At 40.9% G+C, this 14,674-nt stretch overlaps 1 protein-coding gene across 8 annotated transcripts in view; it reads left to right on the forward strand.

The window, feature by feature from the left end:
• ITPR1 (inositol 1,4,5-trisphosphate receptor type 1) overlaps positions 1 to 14,674 on the forward strand; it is a 183,606-nt gene that overhangs the window by 12,228 nt on the left and 156,704 nt on the right. For 5 of the 8 annotated variants that reach the window (XM_055709394.1, XM_055709395.1, XM_055709392.1 and 2 more), the window contains exons 3-4: positions 7,799 to 7,906; positions 11,689 to 11,759. In XM_055709394.1, coding sequence (XP_055565369.1) covers positions 7,815 to 7,906; positions 11,689 to 11,759 — 163 coding nt within the window. In that variant the 5' untranslated portion in view covers positions 7,799 to 7,814. Of the gene's footprint in view, positions 1 to 7,798; positions 7,907 to 9,036; positions 9,148 to 11,688; positions 11,760 to 14,674 lie in introns of all 8 variants that reach the window. The other 3 variants (XM_055709389.1, XM_055709390.1, XM_055709391.1) reach the window with 1 other exon arrangement.

Here is a 14,674-nt window from a genome sequence, read left to right on the forward strand (position 1 = left end):
CATTGTTATGAGTGTGTTACTTTCAACCTGAATTTTCTGTAACTAGCTTGTCTGGTGCCACTGGGCAACTAAAAAAAATGCAGGTGCCCTTTCTGAGGAGAAAAGGACATTGTGCATGTTTGCTTTCCTTTATTGAAGATTTATTGAGGTTCAAGTTAACAAATTGAGTTACTTTATCTTTTTCTCCCTTTTTCTTAAACTGTTTTGTTGCACGTATTAAATAGTAGATTTTTTTAGTATCTTTGCCATTGATACAGTAAAAAGAGCCACTATTACAAATGTATTTATCTGTGGGGTGGCAGATACTATGAATAGAACGTAATTAACTCTGGCATCATTTTACTGTATGAACTTACATGCCTCTTCCAACTTCCTTCAAGTAAAGGGGGAAACATATGCTTGATTAGATGTGCAATGAGATTGATTTTCCTCCTGGGAGAAGAGGGGTGGTGTAGGCTGGTGGATGGGGATTCAGGAGACCTGGATTTGAATCTGGGCTCTGAGTCTGACCTGCTGTGTGTCCTTGAGAAAGTCATAGCTCTGTGCTGCTCCCTCCTTCCTCTCTTCCATGCTCTTCATCTTGCCTGTTCAGACTGCAAACTATAGAAGAATCTGCTGCATTACAAGCATTAGGAGGAAAAATACTTTCTCAGAGAAAGTGCATTTCTCCTCTTGAATCTAACGGTTCATCAAACGACAATTTGTTTGCAGATAGCGGGCTCCTGAACATGAAAGGCTGAAGTTAAATGGAAAACAAGATTGTGGTAGATAAACGTACCATGCTGATACTTGTTTTTAATGTGTAATCTCTAAAATTTAACTACATGTGCATAAAATTAACAGTGCTGAACCCTCTCAAAACCTAACATGATTTCTGAGCAGCCTCCCACTGCAAGCGTGTGAGGGCGAGGATCCTGACGTTCGAGATGGTGGTGGCTGTGGGTCTGCTGTGGTGGTGTCATTTCCGCGTGCTATGAACAGTGCTGGTGGTCGAGAAACTGCAGGATTTTACTCTGCTCTTGGCTGGGTCCTCAGCTGAGGAGTGAATGAACTTCCTTGAGATGGCCCGCTCGGTGTGTGGCACTTATCCCAGCTGCCTGTGCTACCCAAAATCCGTTTTATTTCTCTTTCCCTGGTGTATGCAAAGAGCTCCTTTTAGATTTGCTAAGTCAGAAGCTTTGCAAATGACAGTGCTTTGTCCTGCCGCCCCAGAAGAGTGATTATTCACTAGATGATCTTTTAAATAGAGCACTTCTGCCTTGCTTTGGCTGTGTTAATGGGATTCTTAGGAATCTTTCTCACAGCCCTCAGGAGGAAACCTCCCTTTTTATTGAGCTAAGAATGGGAAACATCAGGTTTTGGTTTAAGTTCTTAAAAAGTTAGCTGCACCTGTAAAAATAGATACAGAATGCTGGGTTATCCAAAGCAACACGGAAATCTTTAGAGAAGTGTTAGGGGAAACATTGGATCAAACCTGTAGGGCCAAATTTTCAGCCAAGTGATCCTGTTGTAAAGTTTGGATTTACCAAATTATTTAAGTACTGGACTTACATCTAGGGAGTCAGTCTTTGGGTGCATTTGAAAAAATGTTAGCTTATTGGGCCTAATTTACAAATATTAAGGACTCTCTTCCATTTGATTCAAACACGCTGCTTTACCTGGGCTTGTGGATTCTCAGTTGTTCAAGTCTTGATGTGATGTTGCCAATAGCTGTTAATTTATGGATGCTTCTTCACGTGCATGCCAATAGTCTATGCCATTAAGCAGTCCTTTATGTCTGCTTTTTTGTTGTGTCTCTACTCTTAAACTCTGGTCTTTTTTCTGTTAAGAGCTGAAGCGAAATTAAACTTTTGCTGTGGAGTTTCCTGTCTGCAGGAATGAAGTTGAAGCAGTTAAGTATGGTTTGAGATTCTGTTCCTACCTCAACAACCTAAATAGCGAAAAAGACTATCAAAAGTGCTGCTCCAGTTTCTGTAATGGTACATATAAAATTGCCAATCTCTATTTAATTGAGCACTAAACCACAGTGAAAATAAGATAGTAGAGAACTGAGTACATCATGGGACTGCAAGGCACAGCAAGGAGCTTTTTTGCTCAAAACAAACATCATTAGAACCATCTTAAAAAGATTAACTAATTTGTATGCCAGTTGCTGGAAATCAAACAGTCGGCAATAAGACATATTTGGTCTCGTTTAATTTACAAATAGGATTTGCAGTCATAGGTTAAAGAATTAAAATCCCACACAAAGCAGACATGTGAGACATGGTATCAGCAAAATAGCTTCAAATTCTGTGAAAGGCCTTTCAGCATTAAATTACTCGAGATGAGGAATAGCATACTGCTGAAATCTTGTTAAAAACAGTCCCTGTAAGGAGGGACTTCAAAAGGGGCCTTGACTCTGCTATTCAAGGAAAGCAAACTTTCAGTGTTGCTCTGAAGCTTGTATTTTCTAACTTGACATCAAGATTTAGATGAGTGATGGGAGAAATTAGCATGAAATGTTTACAAAGCAGTTGCATTTCCTATTCTGAGATCTGCAGAAAGCAGCTGTCTCATTAAGGTATTTGATATTTAACAGTCAGTTTGATTTCGAAGTGTTTTCACTGTTAATTCTGCTTTAACTGCCATTATGAAGTGTGTTTTCATGAGAAAATGGATTGAAGTGCCTCAGACTTGAATTTCAGTGGCTATATCAGACTTACACTGGCTTACTCGAGGCCATCAGGCTAAGCATATGACCTACTTATGCCCTAAAATATGACCAAGTCCCAAAACCAACTGGAAAGAGTTAGGAGGGAGGGTCTGCAGAATGTCACCTTTGGTTCAGAGCGGAGCGGTAGTGCTGGTGGTAAAGGGCTTTGTATAAACCCTGTCAAAGTGCTTAGTCTGCATTTCAGAATTGGTTCTTTTCATTGGCGTTTGCTGTATGAAATGCAGCTTGTTTTGAGGATATGCACAAGATAATCTAGAAGTAAGAAAATGAAAAATGAAGCCCATAATTACGGCACTTCTGTTCAGTCAGAAGACCAAACTGGTGGTCTTGTGATACAGATTTGTGTTCACCAAGGAGTATGGAGTAGTAGGGGAAAGGCAAGTCCTAAAACTCTTGAGTTTTCCTGGATTTAGCTAATGCATTTTCAGATCCAGTCCCATAGAGCAAAGCTATAGACTGGCAAAATGACTTGGAAAGCAGTACCTTGCAATTTACATGAAATTCAGCAGGTGTTTGTGTTTATTTTTTTAGGGGTTGTTTCTTAAACAGAGACTTTATTTTATTTTTCTGTGCAGATACAATGTATCTAAAACATAAATAAACACATACTAACTTTCATGTAGATAATATACATGAGGAAGTAATCACAAACATAATTAAATTCAGGCTGTCAAGGCTTAAAAAAATATGGTAGAATGTGCTAATCCTTCAGGTATTTTTTGATGTCTATGGGTAGATACAGTCTGCTTCTCAACATACAGTCCACTATTAGTTCATGTTTCACTTCTCATCTTAAAAATTAAGTCTGTCTTTCTCTGTCAAAATTGGGATCTTCAGCTTAGTGGGAAAAGAACATTATTTTAAAAGCTTGGTTTGCTGCTGTCGACGTTGCTGCCACCTGCATTAAGCCTCGTAATACTTGTTTGGAGAAACCTGACGCTTGCTAGATTTGTGTGCTAGTATTGTCATGCTGCTATCATTTCCCTATCAGACTACTTTAGTTTCAATTTGTCAAGTAAGTTTACCTAGAAGGAGTCTTGTTTTCCCCTAGTGTTGAAGTGGAAGAGGGTGACAAGGCTCCACGGCCAGGAGACTGCCAGGTTATGGCTGGAACATGGTGGGTTTCTTGGAGGACTCCTGTCTCTTGCAAGACATTGAACCTGGGAGTGTGCGTAGCAATAACTGCAAATGTTCTCTCGGGGCTGTCCCCTCCTCTAGTATTAATTGATGGCTCTTGGCACTGGCATATCTAAAATAAATAAATTGTGGAGTAATGGTTGTATTTCTCTACTGAGCACAATTGCTTTTTAAGCAGCGTGATTGTGCTTATAGCTGTAAGAGCTGGGTACTGAGAGTGGGTGTGAAGATCCTCCTGCCCTGCGCTTCCAGGGGGCTTCTGGTGGGCATCTCATGTCTTTGGCCAACGCCATACGGGAAGGGGAGCAGCCCCTTCCTGGCCAAGGGGGTGTGCGTGGGTGCTTTGACTGATATGTTCCGGAGGGGACCTGTTTTCTTCAGTCCCTGTGGTCCACCTCTGCTGTGAACTTGGGATAAATGTGCCAAGGTTGACAGATTTTTCGTGCCTCAACTTCTGGGTTCTCCAGCTGAAGACTCCCATAGAGGTCTGATTTCGGGGGGATTACCTGGAAACTTGGCTTTTGAAAGCCTTCCGCTTCTACCTTTTTGTCTCAGATACCCCAGTTGTCTGTCTCATCAAAGGTGGAAAATACTTGGCTTGTGGTAGCTGATCATTTAGTGTTTAATGCCAATAATTGATCAATTAGTGAAGTAATTTTGTTAGGTGTCATGAGTGCCTTGTGAGGAGGCTATGAACGCAGCTTTGAAACAAGCTAAATGAGTTTAGAAATGATTCTCTTGTAAATCTTGCCTGTTAAGGAGGCCTGGTGGGTCGTTTAGTCCCTCGCTCCATCTGCCAGTTCAGCATGTTCCTGAGCAGCGGCCAACCTCAGAAACAGCATGTTTGAAGATAAATGTCAAGTGGACTGACTTTGGGTATTCAGTTATTAAAGAACATAAGAGGAGTAGACAGTGTTTGTCATACCCCTTTTGATTGTGGGTAAGCCTTAGGATAAATAGGTGTTTTACCAAGAGGCTCACCCTACTGGGAATTGGCAGCGTGCTTCACCAGGGTGGTGGAGGCACGCTCCGTCCGAGCATCTCCTGTTGCGTTGGAGATAACACCACACTGATAGTGGTAAAACAGCATTCAGAAGGAATACAAGAAAAAAGCGAATGAAGGCTTGCATGCTAAATACAGTGTGCTTAAGAAGAGCCTTTAAAAATAAGGTTATTGTAGCTAGATCAACCCTTTGGAAGTCTTGCCTCCAGCAAAGCTGAGGACCAGCAGGGAGCATGAGGCTGGGAACGGGAGGCTGGGGTTCAGGGGTGCCGCAGGCAGTTTGCACCCTGAGGAGCCCGGAGGCAGAACCTGACTGTACCGATGGCTTTGCAAGCCTGCCCAGAAAAATTTATAAAGGATCTGGTGAACAGACTGGCAATGAAATTCAATCATGCTGTGACCCTGAACTACCTCCAGAGTTAAAACTACCTTTCTGTTAATCCATAACCGTATAATGATTATAGGTAAGGTTGCTAAACATTTTATTAGTGGGAATGTTAATACATGGCAAAAGGACTTATTTTAGAAGTTTATACTACCACGATATGTTGGGGTTTCAATATCATGGTGTGTGACATGGTATGTCTGCATCTTTGTCAGTAAAGAAAACACAAGAAAATGGAAGTTATATTCTGGAAAGTAATGCGGAAGTTTGATTGTCCCTCCTTGGGCCTGGTTTTTCCTCAGTGTTCTAAGGTAATTCTTTTTTTTTTTTTTTTTTGCCAAGAAAAAATTCTTCTCTAATGGAAGTCAATAACTTTGACCTTCACATTCCCTTGAGAACAGCTGTGGTGAACATCTGTCTCTTCCAGAGGAAAAATGACACAGTCCAGTAGAGTAATGGCCCTCATAACCTGAATGGGATACCTCAAATGCCACTGTAAAAAGGGGCCGTTTGGAAGTCTCCACGTTTCTTGACTTTGCTTTGGGCTGTATTAATTTAGGGCTGAGCTTAATTGTAAGGTTTTTGGCCTGAAGTTCATAGTCAACATCCAAGCCAGGGAATGAGGAAAACTGCATTTCTAGTGTTGCTAATTCTGTCACTCGGCATATTTCTGTACGTTTTGTGGCATAAAATAGGTAGTGATGTTATTCTGTCCACTTATCTAGAGAGAATGGGAATGGACTGTGTAAGATACAGTGCAGAAGGACTTGGTGTTGAGCGAGCAGCCTGAAGCCAAATGGTTTGCTTCTGTATGCACAAGGATTTGATTTTGGAGGAGCTGAGACTTCACCCAGTATAAAAGCATGGCCTGTTACCTTTGGGTTTTCATGAGTTTGTTTTTAATTGTGCAAATGACCCAGGGATTTACAGGCATGTGAATGTCTCCAATGTGCTTTGACTTAATAATGAAGAAAGATTTTTCTGTTACCACCACCACCACTGCTTTGGGGCTGAGGCAGTGAGGAGGGAGGGACAGCTGTTTGCAGCTTTTCGGAAAAAAGCGCAGCTTCAGCTTTTTGTTTGCACTTTGACATCTGCAGTGCATTATCATCACCAGCTTTTAAATCTCCATGAATCTGTCCTTGTTGAGCTCCAGCCTTGCTTAATAAACTTGATCCTTACACTTTTGGTAAACAAGATAATGTTCAGTGAAAGGGAATATTTATCCCCTGTACAGTATCACGGTTGTGCTCTATAATAAGCATAATTTCCTGCTGCTTAGTTCTGGTGGTGGACAATTTAAAACTTATTTGGGTGTGATGTTGGAGAAGGTGAAAGCATTTTCAGTTATTTCCCGTGAAATCTGGGAGTCTGGTCCCGGGCAGTGTTCGCTAGCAGGACTGCCTTGCTGCAGGCCACCAGCTGGTGAGAAGGAGCAGCTTGGAAGAGCTGCGTTGCTGCCTGCTGTTTCAAACCTCAAGCACAGAAAACTCTTTCAGCGTTTTGAACTCGGTGATGAAAAAGCATGGCTTAGGAGGATCTCCAAGAAACCAGTAAATGGTCTTGGAAAAGATGTCTTTGAAAAACCTATTGAGTTGGCCTTCTTTTTATCAAGGCTCATGTTGCTTGTCTCTTTGTTGCTGTGACAGATAGAAACTTGCTTTTCTGGATTTATTTAAATGACTGATAGGTCCTGTATGATTCCATCCAGGATTTGGGGCTCTAAAGAAAATAAGGATAGTTCTTAATACTGTGGAAGTTGACAACACTTAAGTGGCTGTCTCCTCAGAGTTACATTTAGGCAATCTGTTTTAAAAACAGGATTGAAATATTGCTGATATCACATGGATTTGGCTTCCTGATACATACGTAGCTTAAAGTACTTGCCTCTGGAAAACCTTAATCTTTGTTTTTACATGCAAAATCTGTTGTCAGGCATATTCATTGGGTCTTCACCTAATGCTGTCCGTGGGACTGCAGCTGTAAGTGGGTGGCTATTTTAGTGTTGGTCATGTCAATATTTTGACATAACCAAAAAATATTGAGAAGAATCATGTCAATATTTTACATGACAATTCCCAGGAGCATCATTCCAGCGCAACAGAGAACCTTTGAAATATGCTGAAACCTACCTTTGATTTTGATAAAGAAGCTGGCAAAAAAAAAGTGTTGTGATTTAGGTGGTACAAATAATATGTCTCAAGCTGAGGCTGCCCACTCTTCTTCCTCCATTCCCTCTCACAGGTGGGATGAAATGGCTCTGTACACCTGCACTGAAATGGCTGTGAGCATCTGCTGGGATGTATATGGCTACCCATAACACAGGCACACACCAAATGGGATGCCAGTAGCTGCTTGTTCTTCCTTAGTTTATTTTTCAAAGCAAGCATTTTGACATGCTGTATTTTCTTTGATACCTGACATTCCAGTGCAAGAACTTGTTCAGTTTTTCAAACAAATGAACAAACAAGCTAAGGTTCCTGTTGTTGTGACCTCCAGTAGCTTATACAGAGAAATTCTGCTTGACAAATAGTAACAGTGTGCTTTATTCTTCTAGGGGCAGTAAGCCAGAGATGACTGACAAGATGTCGAGCTTCCTTCATATTGGAGATATTTGTTCTCTCTATGCAGAGGGCTCAACAAATGGATTTATTAGCACTTTGGGGTAAGAACAGCTGTTCTCTTGTACTAAAAACATCCATAAGAAGGACTAGCAGAACTCAGCTAGCTATCCTGTTCCTGGCTCCCAGGAAATACTGAGTAAAGCAAGTTAGCTTTATGTACAAGTTTGACTGTAAATTTAAAAATGGCTTAAAGCTAATATGGCAAGCTAGATCTTGGGAGGATGGAGAGAGCATATCCATGGCTATGGTGTGGTTTTGATGCCCTTGGTGGGGAGGAAGAAGTTTGCCAAGTTAAGGTGTGGGTAGGGGGAATGAATGCAAGCAAATGATTTTCATGTTGTTGTCTGTCCCGTGTCCATCCGTGTGTCCCGTCCTGTCCTGCCCTGCCCCCCCCCCCCACCCCCCCCAGACAGGAATGAATAGGCTTGAGTGCAATCTGCTGATTGGAAAAAAGGATGTAGAATAGGCAATGTAAGTAGCTTTAAAAAAAAAAAAAAAGCCCCAAGCCAAACCGTTTCTATACCACTAACTTACCACTGTGACTAGTTTTGTCTTACAGTATTTTGAGGTTTCTCATACAAACAAAATTGTTCTTCTCCAGTCAAAGGAGAACATGTTTTGAATCTTCAGCTTTGCCAATGGCCAGCACCCTGGAGCTGCAGTGGGAGCCGTGCCTTGCCAGCTCCTGCCCCTGGTGTGCTTCCCCACAGAGCTCCTTTGTGCTTTCTTCTGCAAAGACATCAGAGTAGGTGCTCTTGGAGAGTGCCTCTTAAGCAATAAGTGTGTGCTACTTCATTAAACAAAAAGTAGCCGTTCACACAGGAAAAGGAAGAGTTTGCAGAGAAAAGATGTGGAATTGCAATACAGATCTGAAGAGTGTCAGGGTATGTTTTATTCTGCTCAACTGCGGCTGAGGAGAAATCTCTGAACATCAGAAGCTGGCAGAGGAGCTGTGTACTGATTTGGAAGACCTTGCAAGAGGCTGGATGAGAAGCTCAAAGAGCACATCTGCCGCGTTGTTTCAAAGCAGTGAGAAATTAGAGGGAGGGAAATAGAGTGCATGACACATTGCTGTGGTACTTCAATACTGAATGATTAGCAAAGAAGCAACCAGGAAGCTTGATGATGTGGTGAGTGGGCACGCACACAACATGCTCTTTCTCATTTCCAGTAGCCGTAAGGGCCTCAGGGTGGGTACAGTGACAGCAAATTTTTTGATGCCTACTGTCCAGATGCCTCTGATAAATGGAGCTCCCAAGCAGGGTACAAAGACAGCATCCTGGTAAGTCTCTCGGCAGGAAACGATGGGCTGGAATCTCACCTGAGTGACTCCAAACTAACTTATAGGTTTAGTCCTCTAGCTATTAGGATTCTGGAAAATAAGGGGGCAGAGAAGGAAGCAGACACTGAAGATGCACCATGATCTATTATAGGAAAGAGAAGAAAATATGGGATGCTGCCAGAAGGGAAAGAAGGTATGATAAAAGCAAGGGATGTAGTAGTAAGTAGGGTTGATTGAATAGTATTTGGCGAATGTATTTGACAAATTTCCCAGGTACTCGTCAAATATGACATGTACACTCTGCAGTATTCGATCAGCTGTGTAACTGGCCAAATACTATCTGCTGAAAACTGGCAAAATGAATTAAGCAATACTATACATTTGGCTATTTTATTTCTTCCTAGTATTGAAGCAAGTTTGGCAGTAAATAATTCCAGAACAAGTAGAAAGTTATGTTATGTTTATTCCCATACAGTGCATGATGAACATTATGCAGTGGCTGTGGCTTTTGATGGCATTGCTGAGCAGATGTTTTTCACCATGGGTAGTCCTTTCAGACATCACAGGCCCTAAGCACGTCTTTTTCTAGGCTTGATGAGATGTTCTCATGGCAGGTCTAAAGCTCCCTTAGTGTTACAAGCATCCTCTTTGATTTGATTAGTACTGTTTTAAGGTAACTGCATTATATAATGGCCACACATCTTCTGAGCCTAATTTAAGCCAGAAATCCCAATTGCAATGTGAAACATGAAATGCATTATCATTCTTAATAAGCCTTTACAATCAAATTAGTTTTGTCCTATATTTAATTTAGTCTTTGTCCTGGAGAAAATTAAAGAAGCAAAGGAAAGATTCAGTGTAATTGTACTCTATACATTATATTCTATATGTGGAGTTTTGACAGTCTTATGTCATAACAATGTGTAATGACTTGTTCATGTGGTTAATGAAGGTTGAGAAACAGATACCACTATACATTCTAATGTCATTCTAAATCTTTTGAAGGGTGTTCCCATTTAATATTCCTATGACGTGACCGTTGCTTAATCAGGACTTTACTCTTGCTGTTTCCCAAACTCAGTGCTGTCATCATTATGATTACTGGTGTACAATATATGCTCTTTTGTGTTTTTCACCCTGTAAAATCTTTTTCTTAGTAGTTTGGGAAGTTCCTCTTTATTTGCAATTTAATCTCAGGATAAGAGGGATATATTGCACTGAGATTATCTCTGTGTGGGATGATCAGAGTAACACGTTTGACTTGATATTTTTTGGCCCTTTGTTCACTAGAAGCAGGTCTTTCAGTCACCTCAAATAATAAAGCTACCATTCTGGTTGGAGCACATGTATGTATCTATAATACTTAATAGGGAGAAAAATCCATGGGGAAAAAGCAATTTACTTTGAATGTTTGCATATGCAGATTTCAGATGCATAGAACTGTTGAGTCCACTTGGTCTCTCTGATCTCTTAATTTTTTATGCACTTCATTATTTTCCGTAATTGTTGTCTCAAGATGCTCCCTGCATGCAACCAGCCTCTGCAAGGAACAACTCTCATATTCTAGGTCTCAGTCTTTCTCAAGTTGATTCTGCATGAGAATGGACATCTCAAACCTTTAAGACTTTGGAGTTTGACTTTCTACTTTTCTGTAGAGAGCCTCTTTGACAGATTGGCGTTAAGGGGCCAAAATGAGTCATTTAGGATCAAATCAGAAACTTAAGTATTTGGTTACAGTTGCATTTTCACAATTTGGGAAGTGTGGTGAAAGTGCAGTTCCGTGTTGATCCAAAGTGTGCTAAGATCAGAGCAGTGGTGACAGGTGCATCTCAACTATTTTCTTTATTTTGTGGGATTTGAATGGACCCTGTGGGGTTTTTGTCGATGTGTATTCACAGGAAGCTCTGTCCTGGCATTCCCTATTGAAATCTCTTGGGTTCACTTGTCCATTTCACCTCCTTCCTGGTAGAACAGGAGGAGGTTAGTTCGATCCCTTGACTTACCTTATGTTTATGACAGGTGAGCAGGAGGGTATATTTATGCCTTCCTTTCTCCTGGGAGTCAATTTTTATTGTGGCAGTTATTATTTCTGCCTTTTCTTAATACTTCCGGGGTCATAGGGTCAGTGCCCAGTTTGCATAGTTGTCATATTTTCCTGTTCTCTACCCTTCATATAAACACATTTGCACCGTTATTTAAATCTGTCCAAGAGGCAATAATTGTTCTAAGGCTGTCTCTCACCTAACTAGAATATGGGCTGTTCTGTCTGCACCTCAAGGAGGGGACATAAAGATGATGCAGTATACAGGAGCAATTACTTATTTATTGTCCCACCTATCCAGGAGCATAGCTCTGGGCAACACTAAAAATTAGCTGCATGCTTCTTAGAAAGATTTGGCATAAGTTGGCATTTGGGGAATGTCTTCTGCTGAAGTGGCCACTCGGATTAAATACTGCAAATAAATGACTTTGGTTTTGCTAACAAGGATGTAAGTAATTGCAAGGGAATAGAACCTCACTTTACTTCTCCTTTCTTTGTAGCCTTGTGGATGATCGGTGTGTTGTACAGCCAGAAGCAGGTGATCTTAACAACCCACCCAAAAAATTCAGAGGTAAGTTTATTAGACAGCTCATTAGCCTTCTGGTTAGAAGTCGTCCTTTGTTTTGTGCAATTGTGTAACTATTTTGGACCTCCATGCTTTCTGTAGAATATTTTAATGTCCTCTTCTTCCGTGAAGGGCAGCTCGCGAGGAGAGAAGTAAATATGTGAGTGTGAATGTCTGTGTTAAGTGGGTTGCGGGACTTCAAAAGAATGCTTTGTGGGGGGTGTGGAAAGGGGGCTGCCAATTGAGGTTGGCTTTTCAATCTGATCTGTCCAAACTCACAGGGTCCCTGTAAGTTTCATTTCTTCTTCTCCATTGTATCATACATGCCATTTAGTTGCTCACTACCAAAGACACTACCTGTCTCAGAGGAAAATGAAAAGGAGCAAGTGTTTGTAATAGCTGTTGTTATTTGACTTCATTCGATGCTAACTACGCTTGACTTTGCTTTCATTGTGCCAGGAAAACTATGCTTGTTGATAAGCAATTAATGACCACTTTGCACAGTTTGGCTAGAGCTGATTTGTTTAAGAAACATCTCAAACAGGAAGAGAAGTGCTAACTGGAATTTTGTTTGGGAAAACCTTCTTAATTTTTTTTTTTCACCCCTTGGTTGCATCTTTTACTGAAAGGATAGCTCAGCAGCATATTCGAAAAATTTAGTCTACCTTTTATTGCTGTTCTTGGATGTAGCAGCAACTGTTTGTCTTGTTTCTTTGTTGGATGAGTCTTGTTTCCTTGGTTGTGCTTTGCCTTTATCAGGGGCTCAGAATTACCATAATTCTGTTCAGGTTTGGCCAGAACTGCAGGGGGTTCCCTTTCAAAATCGTATACCTTCTGTATTGCTAGTTTTCTTTGCTGGGTTTTTTGGGGGGGCAGTTTGTGTGGTTTTTTTTTCCATGACATGAAGATGTCTCATATAATGAAACTCACTTTTTAGGATATTGTTTAAGTCTGTGAGTTCTTGTTGGTTTTTCTCCCTTTTCACTGGAAAACTAAACAGCTAATGATTCAAATACTGAAGAGGCAACCTGGGGAAGTTTTTGTATTTGATGTTAAGCTCTCCAGAAAAAGAACAATGGTGTTACGTGAACTAGAGCCCTGACTCTAGGCATTTATTGATGCTGAAATTATAAAAAAATAATAAAGCCAGATTTGACTGAGACTGCGGATGTAGAAGGAGGGGGGCGGGGTGAGCACGAGAAAAGAATGAGAAAAAGGCAATTCTTGCTAGCACAGTTTAGGAACTGCAAGTACAGAGACACATTTGTCTGACATAAAACATTGTGGTTAGACATTGTAAATGTTCTCATATTACTTATAATTTATACATGGCAAACGAATGGTGTGAACCTGTTCCAACCTTTGTAGTTACTTCAATGAAGGTTTTATGGGGAAGTTGATGCTTGATGGTAAATGGCAACAAAAGTCAGAAAACTTTAGCAAGCATTTTATAAACATGCTTTATGAGTGTAGTCTAAGATAAAATGCTTTCCATGATAAATATGTTCAGAAGTAATGATGAAGTACCATCTTCAACATGTAGGGAAAATACCCCTTTTTTTTACAAAGCAAAGGTACCCAGAGGCTGGTCTGGGGTGTTGTGTGGGGGAAGTCTCTGGTAAGGTCAGGAACTACAGCCCTATCTCTGCAGTCTTGCTTGGTGTTTTTATGACACCTTGCAAAAATACTTCCCTTGCAAATGGAACGCAAAGTCTTCCCTAAGGTGCATTTATCCAAACAATGTAATTTATATCTGGGATATAAAGCAACCATGGGCATCTGGTGAGTGTAATTCAGTAATCCCAGTATTTAGATGTGTTATACTTGAGATTTAGTCTTCATTGCCGTCAGCAGTGTCACAGGTACAGCAGACCAGTAGCACAACATTACTTTTGTACAGTAGCAGCATGGGGCGGGAAATGGTGTGAAAATGTTCTAGTAGCCAGTTAACTTTATAGGTGGTGCCACGTTTGTTCAATGATTTTGTATAGTCCATACTAGTCGTGGCAGGTGGTAGGATCTCTGCAGGTTGAGGCCTGAGAAGTGTGATCTTAGCTTGAATTCAAATACATGTAGGACACTGGCACTGGTAACTGAGAAGTAACGTTTGAAAAACTCATTAGGGCAGGACCAAAATTAATCATACATAAGTGACTTACATTACAGCTTTACACAGTACTGGAAAAACGCCTCTGTGCTATAACCTCTTTTATAATCTGTGTGTGAACCGTCTTTCAAAAGAGCTATTCCTTAAGGTGTCCAGATGCAGGTCAGTCAAATCTGAAGTCACCTTCTGGGAGGAGCACAGAGTGTGACTTTGTGGCCAGTTTTGAGGATCTCACTTTGGGTAGTATTTTTAAGAAATGTAATTGTAAGCTTCTCTGAGCAGATCTGTCTTCTGTCGGCAGATGTAAAACAGTTGTAAATAAAATTTTCATGCCTAATCAAAGTGGTGAGAGATATCTAGAAGCAAAATTCACTGCTTAGATATGCATACGTGACTCCAAGAAAATGCAGTGTGAAAGTAAAGCATATATATCCAGTGGCAGAATTAATCGATCCTGCTTTTTTCTTAGCAATGGGTGTTTCAGGTTTTAAAAAGGCCTGTTGCCTAGGCTACACTTAATCAGTTGCATCTCGTGGCAGCAGCAAGGCCCTGGTCTAGAGGGTGGTGATTTTTCATTGCTCTCTCTGCTTTAGATCCTTGAAATAGAGCAGAACTGCAGTGCACGAAGTGATGGTGTGTATGCACCGTCCTTCCTGGAGAGAGCTCCTCTCATATGGAAGGCAGTTGACAGTAATACTTAGCTGTGAGTATATGCTGTCACTAAATGCTGATAACCTGCTTGTGGTGAGAAAATAGTCCCTGTCTGAGGAACATGTTCCTAAAAGCAAGCACTTTGTAGCTGAAACAGAGTTGG

The sequence above is a fragment of the Falco cherrug genome, chromosome 4 (genome assembly GCF_023634085.1).
Source record: "Falco cherrug isolate bFalChe1 chromosome 4, bFalChe1.pri, whole genome shotgun sequence".
Lineage (NCBI taxonomy): Eukaryota > Metazoa > Chordata > Aves > Falconiformes > Falconidae > Falco > Falco cherrug.